Here is a 24,363-nt window from a genome sequence, read left to right as displayed (position 1 = left end):
GTCAGGTCCTGCCTCAAGTGGAGGAGTTTAAATATCTCGGGGTCTTGTTTATGAAGAGGGAAGGATGGAGCGCGAGATCGACAGACGGATCGGTGCGGCGTCTGCAGTAATGCGGACTCTGCGTCGGTCTGTCGTGGTGAAGAAGGAGCTGAGCCAGAAGGCGAAGCTCTCGATTTCCCAGTCGATCTACGTTCCTACCCTCACCGATGGTCATGAGCTGTGGGTCTTGACCGAAAGAACAAGATCTCGTATACAGGAGGCTGAAATGAGGTTCCTCCGCAGGGTGGCCGGGCTCTCCCTTAGAGATAGAGTGAGGAGCTCGGTCATCCGGGAGGAGATCAGAGTAGAGCCGCTGCTCCTTCGCATCGAGAGGAACCAGTTGAGGTGGCTCAGGCATCTGGTCAGGATGCCTCCTGGACCTCCCTGGTGAGGTGTTCCAGTCACGTCCCTCTGGGAGGAGACCCCGGGGAAGACCCAGGACACGCTGGAGGGATTATATCTCTCGGCTGGCCTGGGAACGCCTCGGGATCCCCCCGCAGAGTTGGCAAATGTGGCTGGGGAGAGGGAAGTCTGGGCTTCCCTGCTTAGGCTGCTGCCCCCGCGACCCGACTCCGGATAGGCAGTAGAAGATGGATGAATGGATGGACAAATATTGTCCCCCCTCTGGGGGGACCGGCCAGTAAAAAAAAAAAACGAGTCCACAAATCCTCATTTTCCAAAAACAAATGCATCCACACCTATCTGCATCGCCGCGTTGTTAATACATTCATCAGCATATCAAACCTTTAGCCGTTGGTAGCACCCATAGTCCTGTCCAATCAGAATAACCTTCCATCTCACGATGTCACTTCCACAAAACACCCTGCTACGTGTGGACAAGGCCTTAGATGTGCAATGCGAACCCGACTGAAGAACAGACACATTGGAATAAGCTCGAGGGCCAATATGTGAGTTTTTCCATCTTACTGTGGGAGACTTCCATCCATCTAAGAACCTCAGAAGCAGAGTGAAAACCAACATATGAATATTACAGGAGTTTGGCCCATTTTTGCAATTACTTGTTAACATTCTACCTGCTGGTAGACCTGCTGCCTTTACACAAGTGTAGTCGAAACATCTCCTTGGGCGTGTGTCGGTCATCAGCTGGGGACCACCAGTCAACGGGGTTTCTCTCCTTTAACCTTCGTACATCTATTGCTGGTGGAGCGATGGCAGCGATCTCTCCATGCCACCCCATTACTGATGCCCCCAGTCCCAATACTCCCTCCTTATCCACACCCAGAACCTCTGCCATATCTATGATGGCTTTCAGACACCTTGCATCCTATTTCACAGCCAATCACATGGTAGCAAATCAATGACTTGATCAACACGACTTTAAGTTCAAATTGAGCACCAGAATGAGGAAGAAAGGGGATTTAAGCGACTTTGAATGTTGAATGGAAAATTAAAGTGGCCAACATGTGATGGTTTTTCCATCATCCGAACCAGTAAGAACCTCAGAAACAGAGTGAATACCAACATATGGATACTGCAGGAGATTCTGGCCCACCGACCCACATGCTAAGCTGTGTTGCTCTTTCTGCAGAAGCACCATTCCTACCAGGGTGACTGATCAGGCTTTCCTTTCTACTCTGCTTATTCCACTTCAGGGCTGCTGGGAAGCTGGAGCCTATGCTAGCAAGACAAGAGGATGGCTACACCTGGACACCAGGCTTTCCAACCATGTAATGGTAATATAATGCAACACCAGCTGGTATTATGAAAGGAGAGAAACGATCGATTGAAGGGAATGTTTCAAAATGTTATGATCTGATCTGCTCTAACTGTACCTGGTTGGAACTAGATTGCACATTTAGACTCTATCCTGCTTTACGTCTATAAACAGACATAAGTTATTTTAGTTGCTTTAGTGTTTTGATATGAATAAGAGTGATCGTTAAATTGGCTTCGGTATCGTCGAATATCGACAGTGATAGAAAAGTCCAGGCAGCCAATCATGTTTTATGACTGAAACACAGCCGACTAGTGTTGGCAGACTCCCATGAGATGCCACTCTTCTATCCTCCTCATCCTCACGGCTTCATCTTTGTGTTAAACCAACGCTGTAAGACACGACGCCCTTCATTAAAGTTCCTTCTCCGAGTTTACTATCTTCATAAACTCTGCTATTCGGCAGCTTAATCTTCCCTACAAAAATAAAAGTTTTACGTCTTGCATCACTTAACGACCTGATTTCTTTGTTAGGGTTAAAAGGAGGCGAGGATCCGGTCGGGGTGGGACAGATCATTGTGGCTGGGAGCTGCCTGGTTTCTTCATGCCAAACTTAAACACCTGGACAGACCCTTGATCCCGTGTGCTCGGTTTTCATCGTCTCCTCTCTGCTCTATAAGAAAATTAAACTAAAGCTGCGATCGCTTATACTCCTCCACCTGTCTTTCGCTGCCATTTCCCACATGGTGACGGGATACTACAGCAGCTGGGGTCAAAGTGAATACGTGCGTTTTAAAGGGACAATAAAGGATCACAAAGATGTTTCCTGAACGGTGGTGTTCGCCAGCTGGCACGAGGGCAGAGACATCTTTGTGTCCACATCGTCGTCCTCTGTCTCTGCTCTGTCGCTCTCTGCCTCCTTGTCCTCCGTTACCAAGTCCTCTTTGCAGTAAGCGGCTCCGTTGCTTTCCTTCTTGGCCATTTGATAAGGCTGCATGTGGATTTCTTTGGACTGGTCAGTGAGAGTAAAGAAACCGTTGAAAGCACATGTTGTGAGGAACGTGCAGCTGTAGCAGGTGGAAACATGAAGTTACCTTCTGACCCAGCGGAGTGACGCAGCACAGCTTCTCCTTGTAGCGCTCTGGCAGGAAAAAGAGCAACGTGCCGAGGACTGGGAAAACCGTGCCTGGAGTCAGCTCCTTCTCCTTCATAGGGCCTAAAAGTGAAGAAGAAGACAAAGAAATATGGCTGCTGTTTCACAATCAAAATGAATGAATGATTCACAATGATTTTCAGTCAGTTTCAGGACAACATCCACTTCATCTGGGTCACCAGTTCAATGACTTCTTAACACAAATATCTAAAGTCAACCAGTCTTGTGGCAGCAGACCAGTTTACCAGAAAACCATTTAGTCATGTAGACACGATGAAGACGGCGTGCTGAAGTTCAATCTGAGCATCAGAATGAGGAAGAAATATGATTTAAATTACTTTAAATGTTGGGATTTTTACAGAGATGATCTGAAAAAGAGACGTAACAGCGAGCAGCAGGTGTCTGGACCAGAACGTCTGGTTGATGTCAGAGGAGACTGGACTGACTGGTTGGAGGATAGAAAGGAACAGGAAGTCAAATATTTCACGTTCCACTTCATGAAGAGCTGAATTGAATCGGTTCCCATCGTCGCCATCTTGGCAGGGGCATGTGTGTTGTCTCGCCCGGAAAATACAAATATGGGCAAAGAGGTGGAGCTGAGAGGGGGGCTGTGAGTGTCATGGTGGATGATTGACATCTAGCGGACTCCGAGCTTTCTATAGCTAAGAGCTAACTGAGCTAACCTGGAGATAACAGGAGCTAATCAGCTAACGGAGGTAAGCGGGCTAAAGCTAAATCACGTTGTTAACCGGCTAAAAACCGCAGTTGTTCTACGTTCTTCTTACATAAAGCGGGAGATCGGGTACCTGTCAATCAAAAGGACACGCCCCGAAATATGCCAAACTTTGAGATTAAATTACTTTTAAACGGGCGAGTTGGAAAAAAATTCACTTCCCCCACAGTTGTCATGAAGGTAAACCTGACCTATTAAACCTAAAATGGATTTTTGAACCAGGTTGTAAACATGTTTATTCCTGCTGTAAACATGTTTATGTCTGCTGTGAAGTTGGTCTTTTTAACATGGGAGTCACATGGGATTTGCTCTGTTTTGCAGCCCCTAGTGGACGAAGGGGGAACTGTTTTATGCACTTCTGCATCGGCTTCACTTTTAACCGCCGGAGGTTGCTGGCTGGGTGGAACGGGAGATTTGGAGCAACATCTCTGAGGAACGTTTCCACCTTGTTGAATCCACCACACAGAATGAAATGACAATGATTATTCCCTAATTAGAATTAGGGAAGTTCTGAGAGAAAAAGGGGTCCAACCCGGTACTACCATGGTGGATCTGATGAAGAGCTTACAGAGTTGATGCAAACAAAATCTCAACTTTAAAAAAAGAGGAAATGAAACCACTCACAGATCGCTCTCGCCTATAGTTGGTTGCGTTTCCAGCTTTTTTCTCTGCAGTGTTTTAATGTCACAGGGAGGAGGTGTAGGAAGAGACAGGAGGTAGTATGTAAAGTAGAAGTTGTACTATGGAAAATGCTCCATTTCCTCACAATGCCTTGACAATAGCAGATGAAGCTTCTAACTGCGTGTATTCGTCCACTCTAACTGTGGTTTTATTGTCACTAAGAAAGACGAACATAAAAACAAGCAACTTTTCAGATTTCCATCAGAAACTAAGATAAGAAAAGAATCTGATCCTGATTTCACTGAAGCAAGATGAATTCTTCTCTTCTCTTTTTATCTGCACATGGCAGCAGGATGAAACATTCACCTTTTTTTTTATCTAAGCAGAAAAAGAAACAGAAAGACTGAACAGATGAGAGAAGATTTGAGGCGAAAGTGCTGCAACATCTGCATTTCAGTGCTGATAAGAGTGCTCCACCTTCTGGTAGGACTGAACAGCTTCATTCCCACGTGCTGTGCAGTGTTCGTTCACCTCAGCTGTGTTTCCACTCCAGCTGGATGAGGACAGAGCTGAACTTAACACTGCAGGCGTCGGTCTCTTTCACAAACAGCTGTTAAAAGTAGCATTACATTAGTTTAAATCTACACCTTTTAGTCCCAGTTCACATCCAGACATGTTTCAGGACAGCCTCAGTTGTCGGATTTTGAGGATAAAATGATGTAAAAAAGAAAGCATCAGTAGCATAAAAGCCACCCTGAACAACCAAAAACAACTGACTGACAGAACTTCCTACAAATACCACGCAGAGAGCCGATGAGCACACCGATGCCGACCAGAACTGGATCACGTGAAATGCTGGGAAAGAAAAGAAAACATTGTGTTCTAGTTCCATGTTCTCACCTGTTACCAGACTAACGATCAGCCCAACCACCACCACGGTGGCCGAGTTGTGAGCGCTGTACCACATGTAGGACAGCGAGTAGAGCGCCTCCACGCCGTTCGGCCTGAACGACGGACCAAAGAGAAATAAAAACGTTTTCTTACACGTGTTACTTGGAAAAACGTTTCATCTTTCTAACAAATCCAGAAGTAAAACATTTCAACTAAAAACGATAAAAGATTTTATGTGCAAAAGCAAACAGATGCAACGCGTTACCGTTGCCTGGGAGCAGCGGCGCCGACCAGCGAGGTCAGAACGGTGCTCGTCATGTTGCCAAACGGAGGCAGAACGGTGCTGTTGAGCGGTGGGAGTGGCGTTGGAGTGGACATGCGCGTGATGAAGCTGCCGATGCCGATCCAGAAGGCCATGGCGAGGCCCGCCGCCAGGCCGAGCACTGCACCCTGAGAGCAGGAGCAAACGGGGACATGAAGACTCAGAAGAGACACAAAGATTCAGCATTTCCTTCTCTTAAAGTCCGACTCACGATGGGGTTGGCCCAGGGGAAGAACATGCCCAGGCAGAAGAGTCCCAGCAGCGGCCCCCCCACCATGCCGAAGATGCTGAAGGCGGCCTGAGGACACAAACATGACCACACTTTGGGAACATCTACTTTCCATTTGTCAGACAACGACTCAGTAGTTTTATCTTTCCGCTGTCCAAAGAACAAGACGTGTTTTTATCAGCTGGCGGATCCACACTTTCCGCTGGTCTCTGCAGGAAAGAGTCGCAAGTCTGGAACAGCATGAATCCATCCTCGCCATCACGACTCATGGTGTCTTTTACCCGACTCATGATTTCTTGTCCTATTGGAGGAAGGGGGCGTGGCCTGCCGACACATCTGTCAGATCAGCAGGCAGGCCACGCCCCCAGGAATCCAGCAGCGAGTGAAGACGGACGACGTTTCTGAAGAAGATTTTAGTGACAGTCGAAACGTAACAAAAGGTAAAACTGTTTTCTAAAATAAGTCTTCTGTCTGAAGCCAGAGCGGACTTAATGAACCGTCACGCCGTGTCCTGTAAACCTGCTGATGGTTTACAGCAGGGGTCACCAACTCCAGTCCTCGAGGGCTACCATCCTACAGCTTTTAGTGTTTCCCTGGTACAGCACATTTGATCCAAGTGAAAAGGTTCTCCAAGAACTTGTTGTCATCTTCTGCACCTGCCTGTTAATGAGCCGTTGGTTTGGGTCAGGTGTGTTGTACCTGGAAAAATATAAAACCTGCAGGATGGTTGCCCTTCAGGACCAGAGTTGGTGACCCCTGGTTTACAGGATCCCAGAATGGTTCTGGACCAGATAGATATGTTCAGAGATTATAAACCAAGCAGTCCAGACCAGAGACCAGACCAGTCTAGACCAGATCAGACCAGAGTCCAGACCAGAGTCCAGACCAGTCTAGACCAGATCAGACCAGAGTCCAGACCAGAGTCCAGACCAGTCTAGACCAGATCAGACCAGAGTCCAGACCAGTCTCTAAAAACATTTCTTTTCTCATGCGCCTGCATGACATCTGCACAGTAACTTTGAATTCATTCTGCTTTTAATTATTTTAATATCATTTATGATTTATTGTGATTTTGTTATTTGTATTTTCTGTCATGCTTTTTTTTTTTTTTTTTTTGTTTCATGTAAAACACTTTGAACTGTCTTCTACATGAAAGGTGACAAACATATAAACCTGCCTAAAAACCGACTACTGCTTACTGCTGGTGGTACTACTGCAGTCGCCAGCTAAACACACGTTTCTGTCCGGCCGTTACAGACGAGTCAGTGTTGCTTCTCTGGAGGAGTTACCTGCAGAACAGATCCCATTACAGAGGCGATGTAGGCCATAGCCAGGCACACCAGGCCGTAGACCAAAGCTGAGGAGACAAGAACCTTTTTCACCTTCACCGAGTTAGTCATCCGATAAATAAGAAGAGACTCGTCTTACCGAGTCCTTTGGAGAGCAGAGTGGCCTTTGCTTCAGTCATGTTAGGGAAATGGGGTTTAATCAGGTCCTCCATAGTTACTGTTGCTAAGGAGTTGAAAGCTGATGAGATGGTGCTTGAAGGGAGGAACAGATGAAGAATGAATTGCAGGGAACACACACAGCTGTCTGAACGTTCTAGACCAGGGGTCGGCAACCCAAAATGTTGAAAGAGCCATATTGGACCAAAAAAACAAAAAACAAATATGTCCGGAGCTGCAAAAAATTAAAAGCCTAATATAAGCCTTATCATGAAGGCAACACATGTTTTATGTATCTATATTAGCCTACTATCAAAATGACTAATATGGCTACAAATACATAATAAGCCTTAATGATAAAATGTTTATTTTCCCCGCTGCGCATCCTGTAGAGAATGATGCACCACATGACTACTCTGTTGTACGATGTCGTCTCATGTTTAACTTCATTACTATATTAATGAGTTGTGTTTCGTTGCATTGATCAAACTAAAACAATCCAATAAAGAAATCTGATTTTTTTTAATGTCATTTTTATTTTTAAGAATTTGAAAACAACAAAATGGAACGTGCATAACGCGCCCCTTATCTGGGTAATAAACAGAGCGCAATAAAACGCAGCCTGCATTTATAAAAAATAAACCAGCAGCCTTTTAAAAAAAAGGTAAAGTATATAAAATCAAATGAATACAGTTTGATTTCTGTCAAGCAAGTCAGTGCAAGGATAAAACGCAGCAGCATCTTCTTCTCTTTAGACACGCAACCAACGCAGCTATCCTCCGACCTGAGCACCATTACCACGTGTCATTCCAGATATATACTGACAAAAATCAGAAATCATTTTATAAAAACATCCACTTTGTTTCTCAATATGTGTGTATGAAGGATGATGTTCTTACCCGTTTAATGTGACTTCTGTTGTCGGACATCACTGGTCAGCTTCTCAACATGTAAGATGTAACTTGTGCTGAATTAATGTCCTTGATTTGCTGATCGGTGATGTTGCCGCCATTTTAATGGTCCTTTCCTTCACTGTCTTAACGGAGAGGGGTTTTGTTTTTATCTCGGTTTTGTTTTTGAAGTCTGGAAATACGTGTCCTGATATGTTGATGACTGACTCCTTCATGTAGTCACCATCTGAGAACGGGTTTCTACGCTTTCTTATCTCCCGGGTTGCAACAAAACTTGCAGCAGTAGTGGAGTTTGGAGATGCAATCCACTTAAATCTATTTTTGCGCTTCTCTAATTTCTCCAGAAGTAATGCAATCGCACTTTTTGTGTCACTCCCAACTGGGAACTGGCTGCAAATGTAGCATGCTTTCCCTGGAAATGTCTTTCCACATGACTCTTTTTGTTATTTGACAACTTCTCGCTACAGAGCAAACATTCAGACAATCCTTCCGCATTGCTAATGAATGCAAATGATTCGGTCCAAGAAACGTTGAATCCTCTGTTCTCCTCGGTTATTTTTCTCTTTTTCCCTTTAGGATCCATGTCCCATCACACAGCCCCGGTTTGTTTACAACGCCACCTGCCTCCTCCCGCGCTGCTGATAGGCTACGTGTGTCTCAGGCTATGACGCAAATCTTCCTTGACAGAAATGTTAAAATTGAATATTTATTCTACACATTTTTACAGCATTGGAAAACGTTAATGTTTGTGTCACGTTTGTCCTCCTACAGAACCAGATCAAAACAAAAATATATCTTTTTCCATTTTTTAAAAAAAAACATTTTTGAAAAAGCTCCAGGGAGCCACTAGGGCGGCGCTAAAGAGCTGCATGCGGCTCTAGACCAACGGGTTGCCGACCCCTGGTCTAGCAGATAATAAATCTCCTGATCAGACTTCCAGCACTACACAGCTCACTGGAAACCAGCATGACGCAGCCGTGAGCCATTTTACCTGAGCGCTCCGCTGAAGAGACACGCCACAAAGAGTCCTGGAAGGCCAGGCAGATCCCTGAACACGTCCATCACAAAGTACAGCACCATCTGCACGGAGAAACTTTCCATCAGCACAACGGGATCGTCTTCACGCTGCTGCAGCGTGTGTGTGTGTGTGTGTGTCTGTGCTGGACCTGGTCGTTGGTTTGGACGTAGCCCATATCCAGAGGGCTGTCCTCTCCGTAACGAGCGAACATGACCAGACCCATGAGACAACCTAAACACAGGACGATCTGCTGGCAGGGGAAAACCACGTAGCAGGACCTGAAGCGGAACAGTTTCACATTGTTTAACCTTTCAGCGGAGGAGCCGGGAACGTCCCGACAAACTGACGATACCCACATGACTGCTTCCTTCTCAGTGCGGGAACTGAGGTATCGCTGGACCTGCGCCTGGTTGACACCGTACAGAGCCAACATGAGAAAGACTCCTCCCACTCCCAACGTCCAGAAGGTGTGGCGCTGCAGAGGGTCGGGGTTCAGGCTACGGCCAGAAAGTCCAGGTTACACCTCTGCTTCAGCATCACCTCGTGTTATAGCTGTTCAGTACTCACTCTAGTCCAGCGATGCGGCTGCCATTGATCGCTTTCCTCCACACCTCGCCCATGCCGCCAGCCTGACTGGCCCCCACTGTGATAACCGCTAGCTGGCCTGCAAACATCACCACAGTCTGGAACACATCGGTCCAGATCACTGCCTTCAGACCCCCCTGGGAGACACGAACGGTGTGGTTTATCAGTCGTATTCATCAAAAATGTGCAAAAAGAAAAGAATAAAAAAATTAAATAAAATTTTTAAAAAATTATATATTATATATATAATTAAATGTTTTTAAAAAATTAAATATAAAAATAAAAAATTTAATGACAATAAATAAAAAATAAAAATAAATAAAAAATAAACATAAAAAAATAAAAATAGTAATAATAATAAGAAAAAAAGAAATTTAAGATATGGAAACTTAAGCGACTTACCAGAGCTGTATACAGAGTACACACCAGTCCCATTGCCAACACTGCCCCCCAGAGGTCAAAGCCCGTCACTGCAAGTCAGAGTGAAAGCCACTGTAAAAACTAAGCGTGTTACACCTGGAGGCTCTGAAGGGCAGGAATGTTAAAGTCTGAACCAGGAAAAACCTAGAGCCTGCTTCCCAGCCTTGTCAGAGGATCCTGGATGTGTTAGTTTCATGTGAACCAGGGGAGCTTAAGTCCGGTGCCGGATCTGCTATCCTGCCATTTACAGCATCATTCCTTCTCCAACACACCTGAATCAGATGACTGTAGTTACCTGACCTCTGCAGAGCTGGATGAACTGCAGCGGAGGGAATTCAGACTTGAATCAGGTGTGTTGGAGAAGGGATGCATCTAAAACCGGGGTGTCCAAGTTCAGTCCGTAAAATCTGCCATCCTGCAACTTTTCTATGCAACCCATGTCCCACAGATCTGAATCAAATAAACCTCTCTTTACCTTAACTGTCCTGAATGTTGTCCTTTGCTGTTGGTAGTTTATATTGAGCTTGTAAAAACAAACAAGCGCCTGGACAACAGATAACGGCATCACAGTTTGGAGGACGTCCACGTTGCTGTAAATGTAAAAGAGTTCATGTGTTCAGTAAGCGGCGTGCCGACGGAAGTCTGCGCCGTGCTGTTGGTGAAAGTTTAACGGTGCTGACTAGAAATAAGACGGCTGTCCCAGTTCTGCAGAACTTTTTTGTTTTATACATTATAAAAGTACAGACGCATGAACAAAGGTCCCACATGGCATTTTATGTCGCAGACGGGGACGTTTACAAACCTTAAAACCCCCGGTTACATATGTCCACATGCAGACGGAGTATTCACACACCTTCACTTTGGGTTTTTAAAACCATCGTTTTTAAGTGCAGAAATCTGCGTTTTGGAGTGGATGACGGGCTAAATTGGAGAAAATATCTTTGTGAGACACCTGCTACGTGTGGACAAGGCCTAAATGCTGCAGAATGGTAGATCTGAAGAACCAAACTTGGGCACCGCTGAGCTAGAAGTTGCAGGATTGCAGCTTTCCAAGTCGGGTCTCCCTTATAAACACCAAGCCAGACTGGTTAGTCCATCCCGGAGTCAGCCCTCCTGCTGAGTGAATTTTACAGATGTTTCCAAAAGACCACAAGGTTTATCTCAGATTGACTCATGCTCATACAGCAAAGTTGCTGATCCTTACTTAATATAAACAAATAAAATATAACTCAAACCTCATCATTCCACCTCAGTGGATTGTAAAATATTCTCATTTTATTTTAACTTCAAATCAAGTGAGAAACAACTAGTAACAGAGGCTTAAAAAGATTTAAATCTTCTAAAATGAATAAAAGATGAACTTCTCCCAGCAGGAAATTTAAAATGACAAACACCTGAGTGATGCAGAGATTCATAGGAGTTAGAAATCCTGAAAGAAAGCTGTTTTCTAAAGGATGGTACTACCCGTTACGTTCAGCTGGTTTCACTGGCAACGCGTCGCATCGAAAACATCAGTCTAAATTTCAGCCATTATTTTTCTTCTACTCAGACACACACACAACTTTCTGCTTGATGTTTGGCTGCTTCTGATTGGATATTTTCTTCTATTTAAGGATTCTGATGAGTAAAAAGTTTGGCAGAATGTACCTTTATCACAATTTCCAGGTGAAATTTCAGGTCTCTTAGGAAGCCAGTGGTGAAAATGATCTTTTTATGTTATTATGGCTCACTCATTGTGGATTAAACATAAATAGTCCAGGATATAAATACCAGGAAAAACTTCCATAGATTTCTGGAGGACAAGACATCCACCGCACTTTACTCCGCAGAATTACACACTACCCCCATTCCAGTGATGCTGAGCAGGGTGTGAAATGTAAATACAAACAAAATGACAAATCCCTTTTAATCAATCATTTTAATACGTTGTTCAAAGTGAACTTTTTTCTTTTGAGGGGGCTAAAATTCGCCTATTTTTGGGATCTGCAACTTGTTCCAGAAAAGCTGGAACGGAGGCAACACCTGTTAGGTTAAGGAACACCTGTTTGGGTGAACAGGTTTAGGTAACAGTGGGGCGACATCTTTTTCACAGACGTCCTTGGAAGACGATGCAAAGCCGCGTTCTGCAGGTGTTCCACCAGCGTGGCTTCGTAAATCCAGGTACTAGACCAGACTGGCCTCCAACTGGAATCGTTTGGCGCTTTATGGGGGGCTGAAACCCGCCACTGTTGAGCAACGGGAAGAATTGCACCTACAAAGCTTTAACAAGTCGTGTCGTCAGTTCCCGAGCGCTCATTGTGTTGTTGAAGGGAAGTGGTCAGCAACCTCCGCTCTTCGGAAAGTGTTGCAGACATAAAATTCAACATTATTTGCGAAATAATCTAACAATAAAGTTTAATCAGTTTGAACATTAATATCTCGTCTGATGCTGATGGTATTGTATTCAGCTGAATAAAAAGAAATTGCAAGTCATTCTGTTTCGCACGCCGCCGTCGCAGCCTTGGAGTTGAGGATGTAGACACCAGAGGATGTGTTCACAATGAGAACGACGCCGTCCGAGTCTGCCAGCGAGCCAGTGGAGTTTTAAGGGTTAAACTTTTACCAAAGGTAAACACCTCATGTACCTATGCACGAAATCTTCACTCCATATTTCAATCCAGTTCAGGTGAAATAATTTAGTTATGGCTTGCAAGTCAGTAACTTTAAATGATTTCATATATTTTTTGACACACTATTTTAGGATCTTATTTATGTAAAGCACACTGAACTGCTCCTATCCACTATTAGTGGAATATAAATAAACTTTCCTGGATGAAAATATGGATCAAAAAGTTGTAAAGCAGTAGAAAAAGTCTTTTCTTACTGGATTAAAGCGCTGCAACATTAAGTAAACTATGCCGTTAGCCTGGTCTGCAGCCTTCCAGAATAAATCTCCATGGTAACTGATGCGTTACGGCATCAACGAAGGATCATTTAAGCCACAACAGACAGGAATTTTTCGCTTATTTCCTTACCTACTTTATTAAACAGCTTCAGGTGTATTAATGTATTTACCTGCATTGAGAGCGAGTGCCGGCGCATACAGGACCACTCCCATATAAATGACCTGCAGAGAGAGAACAACACTGCAGATCTACAACCAGAAACTTCTTTTAATGTTTACAGAAGATTTTAGAGAGATACAGTTAAACACAAACTATAAGCTCTGATATGATGCACATGGGTGTTCCCCGTTTAGAGAAAACACATCTGGATTGTTGTTTAGACAACATAAATTATTGGAAAATGCCGGAAATGAGTGAATGTAAAGAAAATAAAAAGCTGTTAAAGGTGGAGTATGTAAGATTCTCAATATTTTCTAAATAAATTAACTAATAAAATAACTACAATCATAATTAGAAAGTTTTTTAAACATGTAGGTTCCAGTCTGTTCATATTTGATGCGTTATTAAATGACAAGTTTAATTAATGACAAAAAGCACTTTTTTTTACTGGTAGGAAAACATTTAAGAAGGGTCTTTGTCATTAATTAAACTTGTCATTTAATAACACATCAAATATGGACAGACTGGAACCTACACGTTTAAAAAAAAAACTATCTAATTATGATTGTAGTTATTTTTTTAGTTAATTTTTTTTTTTTAAATATTGAAAATCTGACATACTCCACCTTTAAAGTCAGAAAACACAACTTTACAAGGTTTCCTCTTTGGAAAAGCAGAATGCTGATTAAAGAAGGTTCTGGACTGTAAAACATAAACTTTTATCACAACCTAATTTACAATAAATGAGCTCTAATGTAGTTTTAAATAATCCAACCTCTGACTTTGCTTGTGTGTGTTTAGTGGAAATTTCATTTTATGTCTTAATGAATGCGGTTTGTCATGTTACATGTGTTACATATGTGTTACTCATTATGCATTCGTTCCCTCTGAAAGGTAAAAGATTCTCTGAGTGCTTTTCTCAGCTGAGGTCAGGTCAACCTGAGTGACCAAAGGGACATTATGTATAACAATTATCTGCTTTTAGCCTCTATAGATGTAAAACTTACGATGACATCGTCCAGCTATGAAAAATTAGTCAGATAGAGGAGGTTTATTTAGCCGAAGAGGAGCTCTCTGTCTGCAGAGAGGTGCCAGAGAGTCTGAATGATCAACCTTGAATGGGAGCAACAACTAAGGTTTAAAACAGGTTCTTATCTGCTTGTCGGATCAGAAACTTCTGGTTCCTCCAGTAGCAACTCTTCAATAAACTTTTGTTTCTACTCCTCGTCCTTGGACTCTTTAGAATATCTCTGCAACATCTGATTCTCAACACAACAAATGAAGCAGAAGAAGATACCATCTGAAAGATGAAGGTCACGGTCCCACAGATGCGCACCGTCTTGTTAAATCGCAGCTCCAGATACTGCAGGAGAGAACGTGAAACAAAAGACAAACAAAAACAAAAAGGTGTCATCGCATATCATCTCAGAGGAGTCAGTGCAGCTGGCGTTGCTCGCTCCTTCTGACGTGGTGGTAATTCTCATGAAGAAATAATTATATTTCAGAGGTCAGACGGATGAGAATGTAAGCTCTGAGATCATATTTGAGAAAGACAAAGAGGGACAAACGTGCAGACAGAAGAGAAACATTGAAAGTGAGGACAGAAAATGACGACTTGTCCAGTCAAACCGATAATTCTGTATAATTTTACATAATTTCCGATCAAGATGCATAAAAAATAATCCATAAGAGACGCGGCGTGATGAAAGTCAGAGGGAGAGAAGCAGATACCTCGTAGGCGCTGGACAGCCGGAGTCTGTAGAAAACTGGAATGAATACGTGAGCCGGGATGAGCAGACCTAAGAAGTAGGAGCAGCCCAGGAACCAGTACTGAGTCCCGAAGGTGTAGACCTCAGATGGAGCGCCCAGTATGGCGACGGCTGACTGGAAGGTGGCGAGCAGGGACAGGGACACCGGCAGGCAGCTCATGGAGCGGTCGGCCATCAGGAACTCCTGAGGAAACAACACAGTTCCTTTCATTCTTTTTCAGTTCTAACCAGATCGTGTCCACGGAAACATCTCCGCATCATGATGGCGCCGCCGCCGTGCTTCACTGTGGGGACACTGTTACCGCAGCGACGAGAGGAGTCGGGTTCGCATGAAGACAAATAAGAAGTTCTTCTGGACCCACAGGACCGGAAGAACTTCTTCCAAATGTTTTGTGAACATTTCAGAACAAAGCAGAGCTGGACTTTTCCTTTCTGTAAAGCCCGGTTCTGGGAGGAACAGCCAGGTTCTGTAAGCCCGGTTCTACAAGGAAAAGCCCGGTTCCGTAAGCCCGGTTCTACGAGGAAAAGCTCGGTTCTGAGAGGAAAAGCCCGGTTCTGAGAGGAACAGCCAGGTTCTGTAAGCCTGGTTCTACAAGGAAAAGCCCGGTTCCGTAAGCCCGGTTCTACAAGGAAAAGCCCGGTTCTGTAAGCCCGGTTCTGAGAGGAAAAGCCCGGCTCTGAGAGGAAAAGCCCGGTTCTATGAGGAAAAGCCCGGCTCTATGTGGAAAAGCCCGGTTCCATGAGGAAAAGCCCGGCTCTGAGAGGAAAAGCCCGGCTCTGAGAGGAAAAGCCCGGCTCTGAGAGGAAAAGCCCGGTTCTATGAGGAAAAGCCCGGTTCTATGAGGAAAAGCCCGGTTCTGAGAGGAAAAGCCCGGTTCTGAGAGGAAAAGCCCGGTTCTGAGAGGAAAAGCCCGGCTCTGAGAGGAAAAGCCCGGTTCTATGAGGAAAAGCCCGGCTCTATGAGGAAAAGCCCGGCTCTATGAGGAAAAGCCCGGCTCTATGAGGAAAAGCCCGGTTCTATGAGGAAAAGCCCGGCTCTATGAGGAAAAGCCCGGTTCTATGAGGAAAAGCCCGGTTCTATGAGGAAAAGCCCGGTTCTATGAGGAAAAGCCCGGCTCTATGAGGAAAAGCCCGGCTCTATGAGGAAAAGCCCGGCTCTGAGAGGAAAAGCCCGGTTCTATGAGGAAAAGCCCGGTTCTATGAGGAAAAGCCCGGTTCTATGAGGAAAAGCCCGGCTCTATGAGGAAAAGCCCGGTTCTATGAGGAAAAGCCCGGTTCTATGAGGAAAAGCCCGGTTCTATGAGGAAAAGCCCGGCTCTATGAGGAAAAGCCCGGTTCTATGAGGAAAAGCCCGGTTCTATGAGGAAAAGCCCGGCTCTATGAGGAAAAGCCCGGTTCTATGAGGAAAAGCCCGGCTCTATGAGGAAAAGCCCGGTTCTATGAGGAAAAGCCCGGTTAAAGGTGTGTCTACCTGTGTTGTGCGCTGACGGCCTCCAGAGAGCGCGTAAAAGAGGCCGATGCCGGCCGAGGCGACGAGCAGCAGAGCGAAGATGACGTAGTCCACTGTGGTGAAATGCATCTGGACCACCTCCCCCATGATGACCCGTGATGGTGCTGGTGCTGGGGGGGGGGGGGTAATGTAGCGACAGAAGCTCAGGGCTGGTTAGGACTTCAAAGGAAGCTGTTCACCCATGGAGACGTTCTCTAGAGGAACACAAACAATGGAAAATAAATCATTTTCACGCATTTTCATTTATTTCATTTTATCCATCGACTCCAGAAACTCAGGTGTGCTGCCGTTACATCGTGTGATTCAGCCTCAACATACAGTTTTATCTGTTTTCAGACTGTAAAACGATTTTAACCTGAAGAGCAACACGGATCCTAAAAGCCACACTGGCTACGGTTACATGGTGTTTTTTCATTCGGAATTAAATAATTCGGAATTAATGTATTCTCCTACAAGTTTACATTAAAATAAAAATTCCAAATGAAGGTTTACATGAAACACGTCCTCACCTCCTCAATTCTTCTTTAGAGCGGTGGGTTGGGAACGGTTCTGATTGGACAGAGGGTGCACGTGACGTATGACGTATACCGGAGATAAACAAAGTTGTCTCCCTGCTTCTCGTCTTTTCAGTCGTAACTTGTAAAAACTACATAATAAGAACCAGTTTCACCGCTATTTTATTATAAATGTGAAGTAGCAGCTCAACACCAGCATACTACTTCACTTTCTGCAGCAACTGAGAAGGAGAGGAAAGATAGACCACCGAACACGGGAGGCAAAACAACGCGCATCATCGGGACAGGACAAGGTAACGAGCATGCTCAGAACAACCGGAATTAACTTAGAGCGGAATGAAGGTTTACATGACAGAGGAATTAAATAGTTCGGGATTAAAATGCAAATAAACCAGACACTTACAACGGAATTACGTTTAATTCCGAATAAAAATTTGCATTAGAAATTAAGTGTTTACATGGTTAATTTTCATCAGTTTAAAGGCAGAGTATGTAAGAGTTCAAGGCGATTCTTTCCACCACCAGGTGGCAAACACCAGGTCGTGAGCAAAACCACAAAACTGCTACCTCCACAAACGACCACAGGTTGGCAGTAATGAGCAAAACTCACCCCTCCTCCTTGCCTGCTCCAATGAGGGCAGGAATCACTTGTGAGCTGTTGCTCAGAGCCGCTCTGCAATAAATGGGCTTATACACCCCCTACTGGTGGAAAAAAAGTACTTTATTTTTTTTACTGGTCAGAAAACATTCAAGAAGGGTCTTTGTCATTAATTAAACTTGTAATTTAATAACATCAAATATGGACAGACTGGAACCTACATGTTTAAAAAACTATCTAATTATGATTGTAGTTATTTTTTTAGTCAATTTATTTTGAAAATATTGAAAATCTTACATACTCTACCTTTAAAGCGGAATTAACTTTTATTCAGAATTAAACAGGAATTAAAACTCCCATGTAAACGCACGGATTGACATGAGCAAAGTTTTGTCTTAAAAAGCTGTAATTCTTCCTCCGTTTCTTCGCAGACGACGTTTCTGCTGCCACTGATCTTCAAATGAATTAAAGAAGACACGTTTAGCTCTTTTGCCTCCGTCTGCAGCAGAACGAGCTTCACATCGAAAAGCTTCATCCTTCCCTGAGTGCACTCGCCGTTTGGGAAGCTGTTAAAGCTCATTAAACAAAGACACAACAGAAAGTATACCATCGTAGACATGACGGCTGTGTACTGCATTAAACAGGCAAACAGTAAAGGACTCCGACTACCTGCTGGGATCCAGTTGCTCCTGCTGGGATCCAGTTGCTCCTGCTGGGATCCAGTTGCTCCTGCTGCTGGATTCACACTGACCACTCAGACTGTCGACTGGCTGGAAGGAAATCCAGTCTGGTCTCTCAACCTCCAGAGCAGTAAGTGAGAAAATGACCACGTATAAGAAATGACTTGATATGGGATGTTTCCTTTGACCTCTGACCTTTTCTTTTCAGTCAAATGAAACACAGGATTAAGTTTAAGCAGGAGATACAGGATCTTCAGAATTCACTTCAGGGGACGGATCTTTGTCAACAACCACGACAGCTTCGGATCGACGCCCCCATGCTGCGTTCTGATGAAACAACCTTCATATTCTCTGTGAAATAAACCATCCTCGCTTTCCCAGCGAGCTCCCAGTGAGGTATTATGTTGTAATCCGTATGACACGGAGAAGCCAAGGAGCAGCCGACTGCAGAGCAGTGAGGAAAAAAAGAGCACTCACTCTTATTTTTTTTTTTTTCAAAACATTTAAATGGGTTTTAAAACCCATTTAAATGTAAGGATGTTCCCAACACGAGCAGAATAAACCATTTCAGTTATAAGTTACTGAATTCACGAAGATCTACAAAACAAATGCAACAAAAGAAACTCATACGAATAAAAAACAAGTGGAAGAGCATTCGACTGAATCTGCAACAGGTCAGTAAAGAGTTAAAGTCTCTCAGATGTAAAGCTGGAAAGAAGTTCTTCAATGGGAAAATCTGTGTGCAACACAAGCGGCAACATCTGGCGGTAAAAAGTGAAGCCAAAACCTGCAGTTCCCCCTTCATCCACTAGGGGCTGCAAAACAGAGCAAATCCCCATAGACTCCCATGTTAAAAAGACCAACTTCACAGCAGAAATAAACATGTTTACAGCAGGAATAAACATGTTTACAGCCTGGTTAAAAAAACAAAAAAAACAAAAACATTTTCAGTTTAATAGGTCAGGTTTATCTTTATGACAATTGTTGTGGGAGTGAAGTTTTTTTTTTTTTTTTTTTTTTTTAAACTCCTCCGTTTAGAAGTAATTTTAAATCAAAATCTGGCCTATTTAGGGGCGTGTCCTTTTGATTGACAAGTTCCCAATCTCCGGCTTCAAGTAGGAAGAACTAGAACAACTGCGGTTTTTAGCCGGTTAACAGCGTGACTTAACTTTAGCCCGCTTACCTCCGTTAGCTGGTTAGCTCCTGTTATCTCCGGGTTAGCTTGGTTAGCTCTTAGCTACAGGAAGCTCAGAGTTCGCTCGATGTCAATCATCCACCAAGTTGCTTCTCGTCTTTTCGGTCGTAAATTGTAAAAACTACATAATACGTACCAGTTTCGCCGCTATTTTTATTATGAATGTGAAGAAGCAGCTCAACACGAGCATACTACTTCACTTTCTGCAGCATCTGAGAAGGAGAAGAAAGATAGATCACCGAACAAAACAATGCGCGTCATCGGGACAGGACAAGGTAATGAGCATGCTCAGAACGACTGGAACTAACTTAGAGCGGAATGAAGGTTTACATGACAGAGGAATTAAATAGTTTGGAATTAAAATGTAAATAAACCAGACTTACATCGGAACTAAGTTTAATTCTGAATAGATATTTGCATTAGGAATAAATGTTTACATGAACCTTTTTACATCAGTTTAAAGCGGAAATTACTTATTCAGAATTAAAGAGGAATTAAATCTCTTATGTAAACGTAGCAAATGCGAAAGCCAGAATACGTGTAAAAAAACCACACTATTTATCGGAGGCAGGTGACTGTGAGAAACTCGCTGTTTAACTTTGCACAACTGCCTGCTCAGATCCGTGTACTTTGCTACATGTGGTGCAGACGCTGCTGAGACGATTACAAAACAAACTCTGACCTGAAGAAAAACCAACAAACAAGCTGACGAAAAAAACAACCCATCATATAATAAGTTATCTTTTCGTCAATCTGTTTCAAAGAATCATGCAATAGGGAAACTGGGCTTTAAATGACTCCTGAAATAGATAAAAAACTAAGTAAAGCTGGGCAGGAATGTGCTGTAGCTCACATGAACACCACTTTCACATGGACAAATGTTGAGCTGTGCCTCAGAGAGGCGTTGCCACATGCTGGCGACTGTAAATGGCAGCAAAGGGCAACTGTTTTACTGCACGTTACCGAGGTTTTAAAAACACAGTTCACACACTCAGTTTGAGCCATTTGCCATTACAAACATCCTCTGTAGTCATCAGAAACACACAGAGGATTTGTAAAGGAAGGCTTGAAGTGAGCTCATCAAACACTGGCAGCGCCGCGCTCTGACAGCGCTGACATCTGTAATATTCTCTTGGTTTGATCAGTAAATCCCACACATGTCGTTTTGTCTCGTTATTTCTACTGTGCATGACAAAGCCTGGCTGGGAAAGCAAGCAGCAGCTCAGTTCCAGCATGGACTCAGAACATCTAAACATGTACGGCAGATTATTAATGTTTAAGGAAACAGACTTAAAACAGAATGTGTGGAAACGGCTTCATCAGACGCATTCATCAAACTGATCATCAAACGGCCTGGTTGTTCGTCTCCTTTACACCAAACGAGGATACAATGAACAGATTTCAGTTACCAAGACGCTGTTGTGCTTTATGACTGAACTTTTGTCACTTTGAAGCTCCATAACAACATCCAGCATCTATCTACATCCCGCCTCTTCTCTGAGCTCTCTTCTGTCAGTAAAAGTCAGTCTGATATTGACTCTTGTGTCATTCCCGTTCCTTCTTTTTCTTTTGACTTTCTTCTGCGTTCAAAACCTCTAGTGTGTTGTAAATATACATCATGTATGAAAGATGGGCGGAGCCTCCAGTGGTTAAAAGTGAAGCCAAAACCTGCAGTTCCCCCTTCATCCACTAGGGGCTGCAAAATGGAGCAAATCCCCATATACTCCCATGTTAAAAAGACCAACTTCCCAGCAGAAATAAACATGTTTACAGCCTGGTTAAAAAAAAAACAAAAAAAACCCCCAACATTTTCAGTTTAATAGGTCAGGTTTATCTTTATGACAATTGTTGTGGGAGTGAAGTTTTTTTGTTTTTTTTTTAACTCCTCCGTTTAGAAGTAATTTTAAATCAAAATCTGGCCTAATTAGGGGCGTGTCCATTTGATTGACAGGTACGTGATATCCCGCTTCAAGAAGGGGAAATGTAGAACAATCGTGGTGTACAATGGTCTAGACCTGTTCTACATGCACAGCATTTAGAACAGGTGTTTTCACTAACAGGCTCATCTAACTGCGGTGGAGATGAGCTTATTAAATGCACCTTCCCAGTTGTACAGGACTAATAACCATAAGACTTTGTTTTAACAAATGAATAACAAATAAAACACCCATTTCTTTCTTTAAAGAGTTTGAACTGCAAAACAAACAAGACAGAAGCAAAAACATCTGCCATAGAAAAACAGAGACTTCATGGGAAATCAGTTCCACCTTTGTTTCACCTCGACCGAAGATAATCTTTGTACTTAAACTCAGGCTGACAAATCACTGAAAAATAAAGTCCAAAATTCTTAAGATGAAGAAATCCTGGTTCACAAAGGCCACGTGTGTCATTTCAGGGAGCTACGACCATTTTAACATGCTAAACAGGCCTTCAAAGGCCTTATATTGACTCTGCTTCAGTGTAGAAAACAACCAGTAGTGAATGGTAAAATGATAGCCTGTATGAATACACAGTGGGTGCAGTTTCAATTAGGAACAAAAGGTTTGGATCTATGTGGAATTATGCCACGTTGGCCTCGGGGGAGTCATGTTAAATCCAAGCAAACACAACACTCAACATGAACAGTGTGCAGTCACAAGCAAGAGTTAAAAAGGTTCAGTACAAAAGAACATGGCTTACAGCTAATGATTAGCTTCTGCACCAGTTGGCTGAGGCCCATCTCACTAGAGATGTGCCTTTACTAGACAAGTGTTCAGAGTAGAGGAATAAAAATAAAGCCTTAACTCCGTACGAGGAGGCTACGTGGTCCTCAGGCACCCAGATGCTACGCTGGGTTTAAAAATAACATGAATATGAACTAATTCATGATCAGGTTCAGATCAAGTTGTTTGTTTCAGGATGGAAAGCCTCGTGCAGTTCAGCAATGTCACAAAACATCACACGGAGAGGTTAGCGAGACAAGGTTGCCTAGCAACACGGAGATCAGAATATGAGCCAGTGACATCACCGCCTCTGATGTTCAACAGCTGGAAACCTGCCGCTTAGAGCTAAAGCAAAGCATGGGTAAGTTGGCCGCTGCTTTCAGGAGACTTCACAGCAAATCAGACAATCAGTACCTGAACACAACACAACCGTGGATCCAGCTCGTCGCTACTATGTGTTAGCTGCTAACCGCTGCAGTGAGAGCTCTTCATCTTTTTACCTTCCTTAACCCTTTCATGCACAGTGGACATGCAGTGGACACCCATTTACAAGCTTTTTCAGGCATATTCATAAATGAGGACAGTGTTTATGTAAATAAACCACTTCAGTGGATGTTAGTGAGTCATCCAATACGTTTCCACTCACCGGAGGATAAATAAATACATGATATAACTGAACATAATGTAATTACACAAGTTTGCCTTTGCGATAAATAGGAAAACAAAACGATACAGCTGTATTTTATACAAGATTTATATACCATAATTTCCGGACTATAAGTCACACTTTTTTTCATAGGTTAGCTGTTCCTGCAACTTAGAATCCAGAGCGACTTACACATGAAAAAAGAAAAAAGAAAAAATCACAAGCAGCAACAAGAGGGACTTCCGCACCGATATCTCCTACTTTTTAACAATTAAAAATGTAAACAGTAAACATTAGCTTAGAAAGACAACTGAGAACGACTGACCATAAATACCCCTCAAAATAAAATCATATCCTGCAAACTACAAGCTGTAAGTAGTAAAGATTTGCATATAAAAACAGTAACCGAACAGTGTGGTAAGTTTGGAGTTAGTGAGAAACTTGTTAGAGTTGAATGAAGAAGAATGATGAAGAAAACAAAAAAGCTAATTGCAGGCTCAAAGTTCGATGGCTCGCGGAACGAGTTCGCCAGTGGGTGCTTCAACAACGAGATGCGGGGAGACGCTTGTCAACGGTGCGTGTTACGTCTCCACGCGGAGTTGGCAGAGTTATTCAGAAGTCACACAAAGGACGGAGAATACAACGGATTTAGTGATGTGGAGTGAGATTGCATGTTATTAATTACAGTAAAGCTACAATTTAGGTTATAGTTACGTAAAACTGTTATGTTACATAAACACTGGACACTTTTTCTGTTCATGTTTATTTTTTGTGCAGCTGAACAACCTTCATTGTGTTACATATCTTACACCTATTCAGTCTGTTCTCTATTCTTTTATTAATGTTAAAACTTGCCTTCTAAGATGACGTGATGTCTGTTTTTGGTCAAGTCGTTTGCAAAATAAATTACCCGCAAAAATGCGGCTTATGTATGTTTTTTCCTGCCTAATAAAGTATATTTGGCCTAATGCTACTCATGCTACGGAGCGATTTATCGTCCGGAAAATACGGTAATATAATTAAGATTTTATATTATTTTATGGAATACATTGAAATAAATCATAATAAATTCTAAACACTAATAAACAGAAAAGTATTGCGTATGTTTGTAGAGGTAAAATACTGTATTTAAAAAAATGTTGCATTATTTTTATTATTTCATGCATGAAAAGGTTAAAGTAGGAAAAACAGAGAAATACTTTGTTTTTATACGACCCTTTAAATTATATTGTGTCATTAACTGAGTCAAAAGTCTTAAAGTCATTTAAATAATTACAAAGTTGGTCTTTTTAAAATCAGAACTAAACTAAAAAGTTAATCTATAATTTTCAGTTCAAAGCAGGTTATTTGGGGGATATTTTGTCCACTAATGACCCAAAATGATCATAAATAAAGCGACCCACGAGGGTTCTGGGTTAACTTGACGTTTAATGCAGATTTGGACATCCCTGCCCTCCAGATGTTTTTCTCTGAAATCCATTTTTATTCCTTGGTTTTTAACCCAGTACAATGCTTCTTCTGGTCAGCGTGCTACAGTTTGGTTTTATTTACTATTGTTGTTTAATCTCTTACTCCTTGTACGACCAATTGTTTAATTGTGTTATTTCTCTTTTAACTGGTTTATTCTCTTGTTGAGGCTGATTGTGAACAGTTTGTTCCAACT

At 42.9% G+C, this 24,363-nt stretch overlaps 1 protein-coding gene across 1 annotated transcript; it reads right to left on the bottom strand.

The window, feature by feature from the left end:
* Window positions 1-2,524: 2,524 nt before the first annotated feature.
* Window positions 2,525-16,451, bottom strand: slc5a6a (solute carrier family 5 member 6a; the record flags this gene model as incomplete). The annotated part of the gene is made up of 16 exons (XM_079255017.1): window positions 2,525-2,725; window positions 2,808-2,929; window positions 5,121-5,224; window positions 5,377-5,561; window positions 5,645-5,731; window positions 6,952-7,019; window positions 7,091-7,203; window positions 9,010-9,098; window positions 9,185-9,314; window positions 9,393-9,533; window positions 9,604-9,758; window positions 10,024-10,091; window positions 13,096-13,147; window positions 14,383-14,448; window positions 14,817-15,038; window positions 16,326-16,451. 16 exons carry the CDS (start codon window positions 16,449-16,451, stop codon window positions 2,525-2,527), a joined length of 1,929 nt encoding a protein of 642 aa, XP_079111143.1.
* Window positions 16,452-24,363: the final 7,912 nt, after the last annotated feature.

Source organism: Telmatherina bonti, assembly GCF_933228915.1.
Source record: "Telmatherina bonti genome assembly, chromosome: 16".
Classification (NCBI taxonomy): Eukaryota; Metazoa; Chordata; class Actinopteri; order Atheriniformes; family Telmatherinidae; genus Telmatherina; species Telmatherina bonti.
This window is presented reverse-complemented; position numbering and strand designations above follow the sequence as displayed.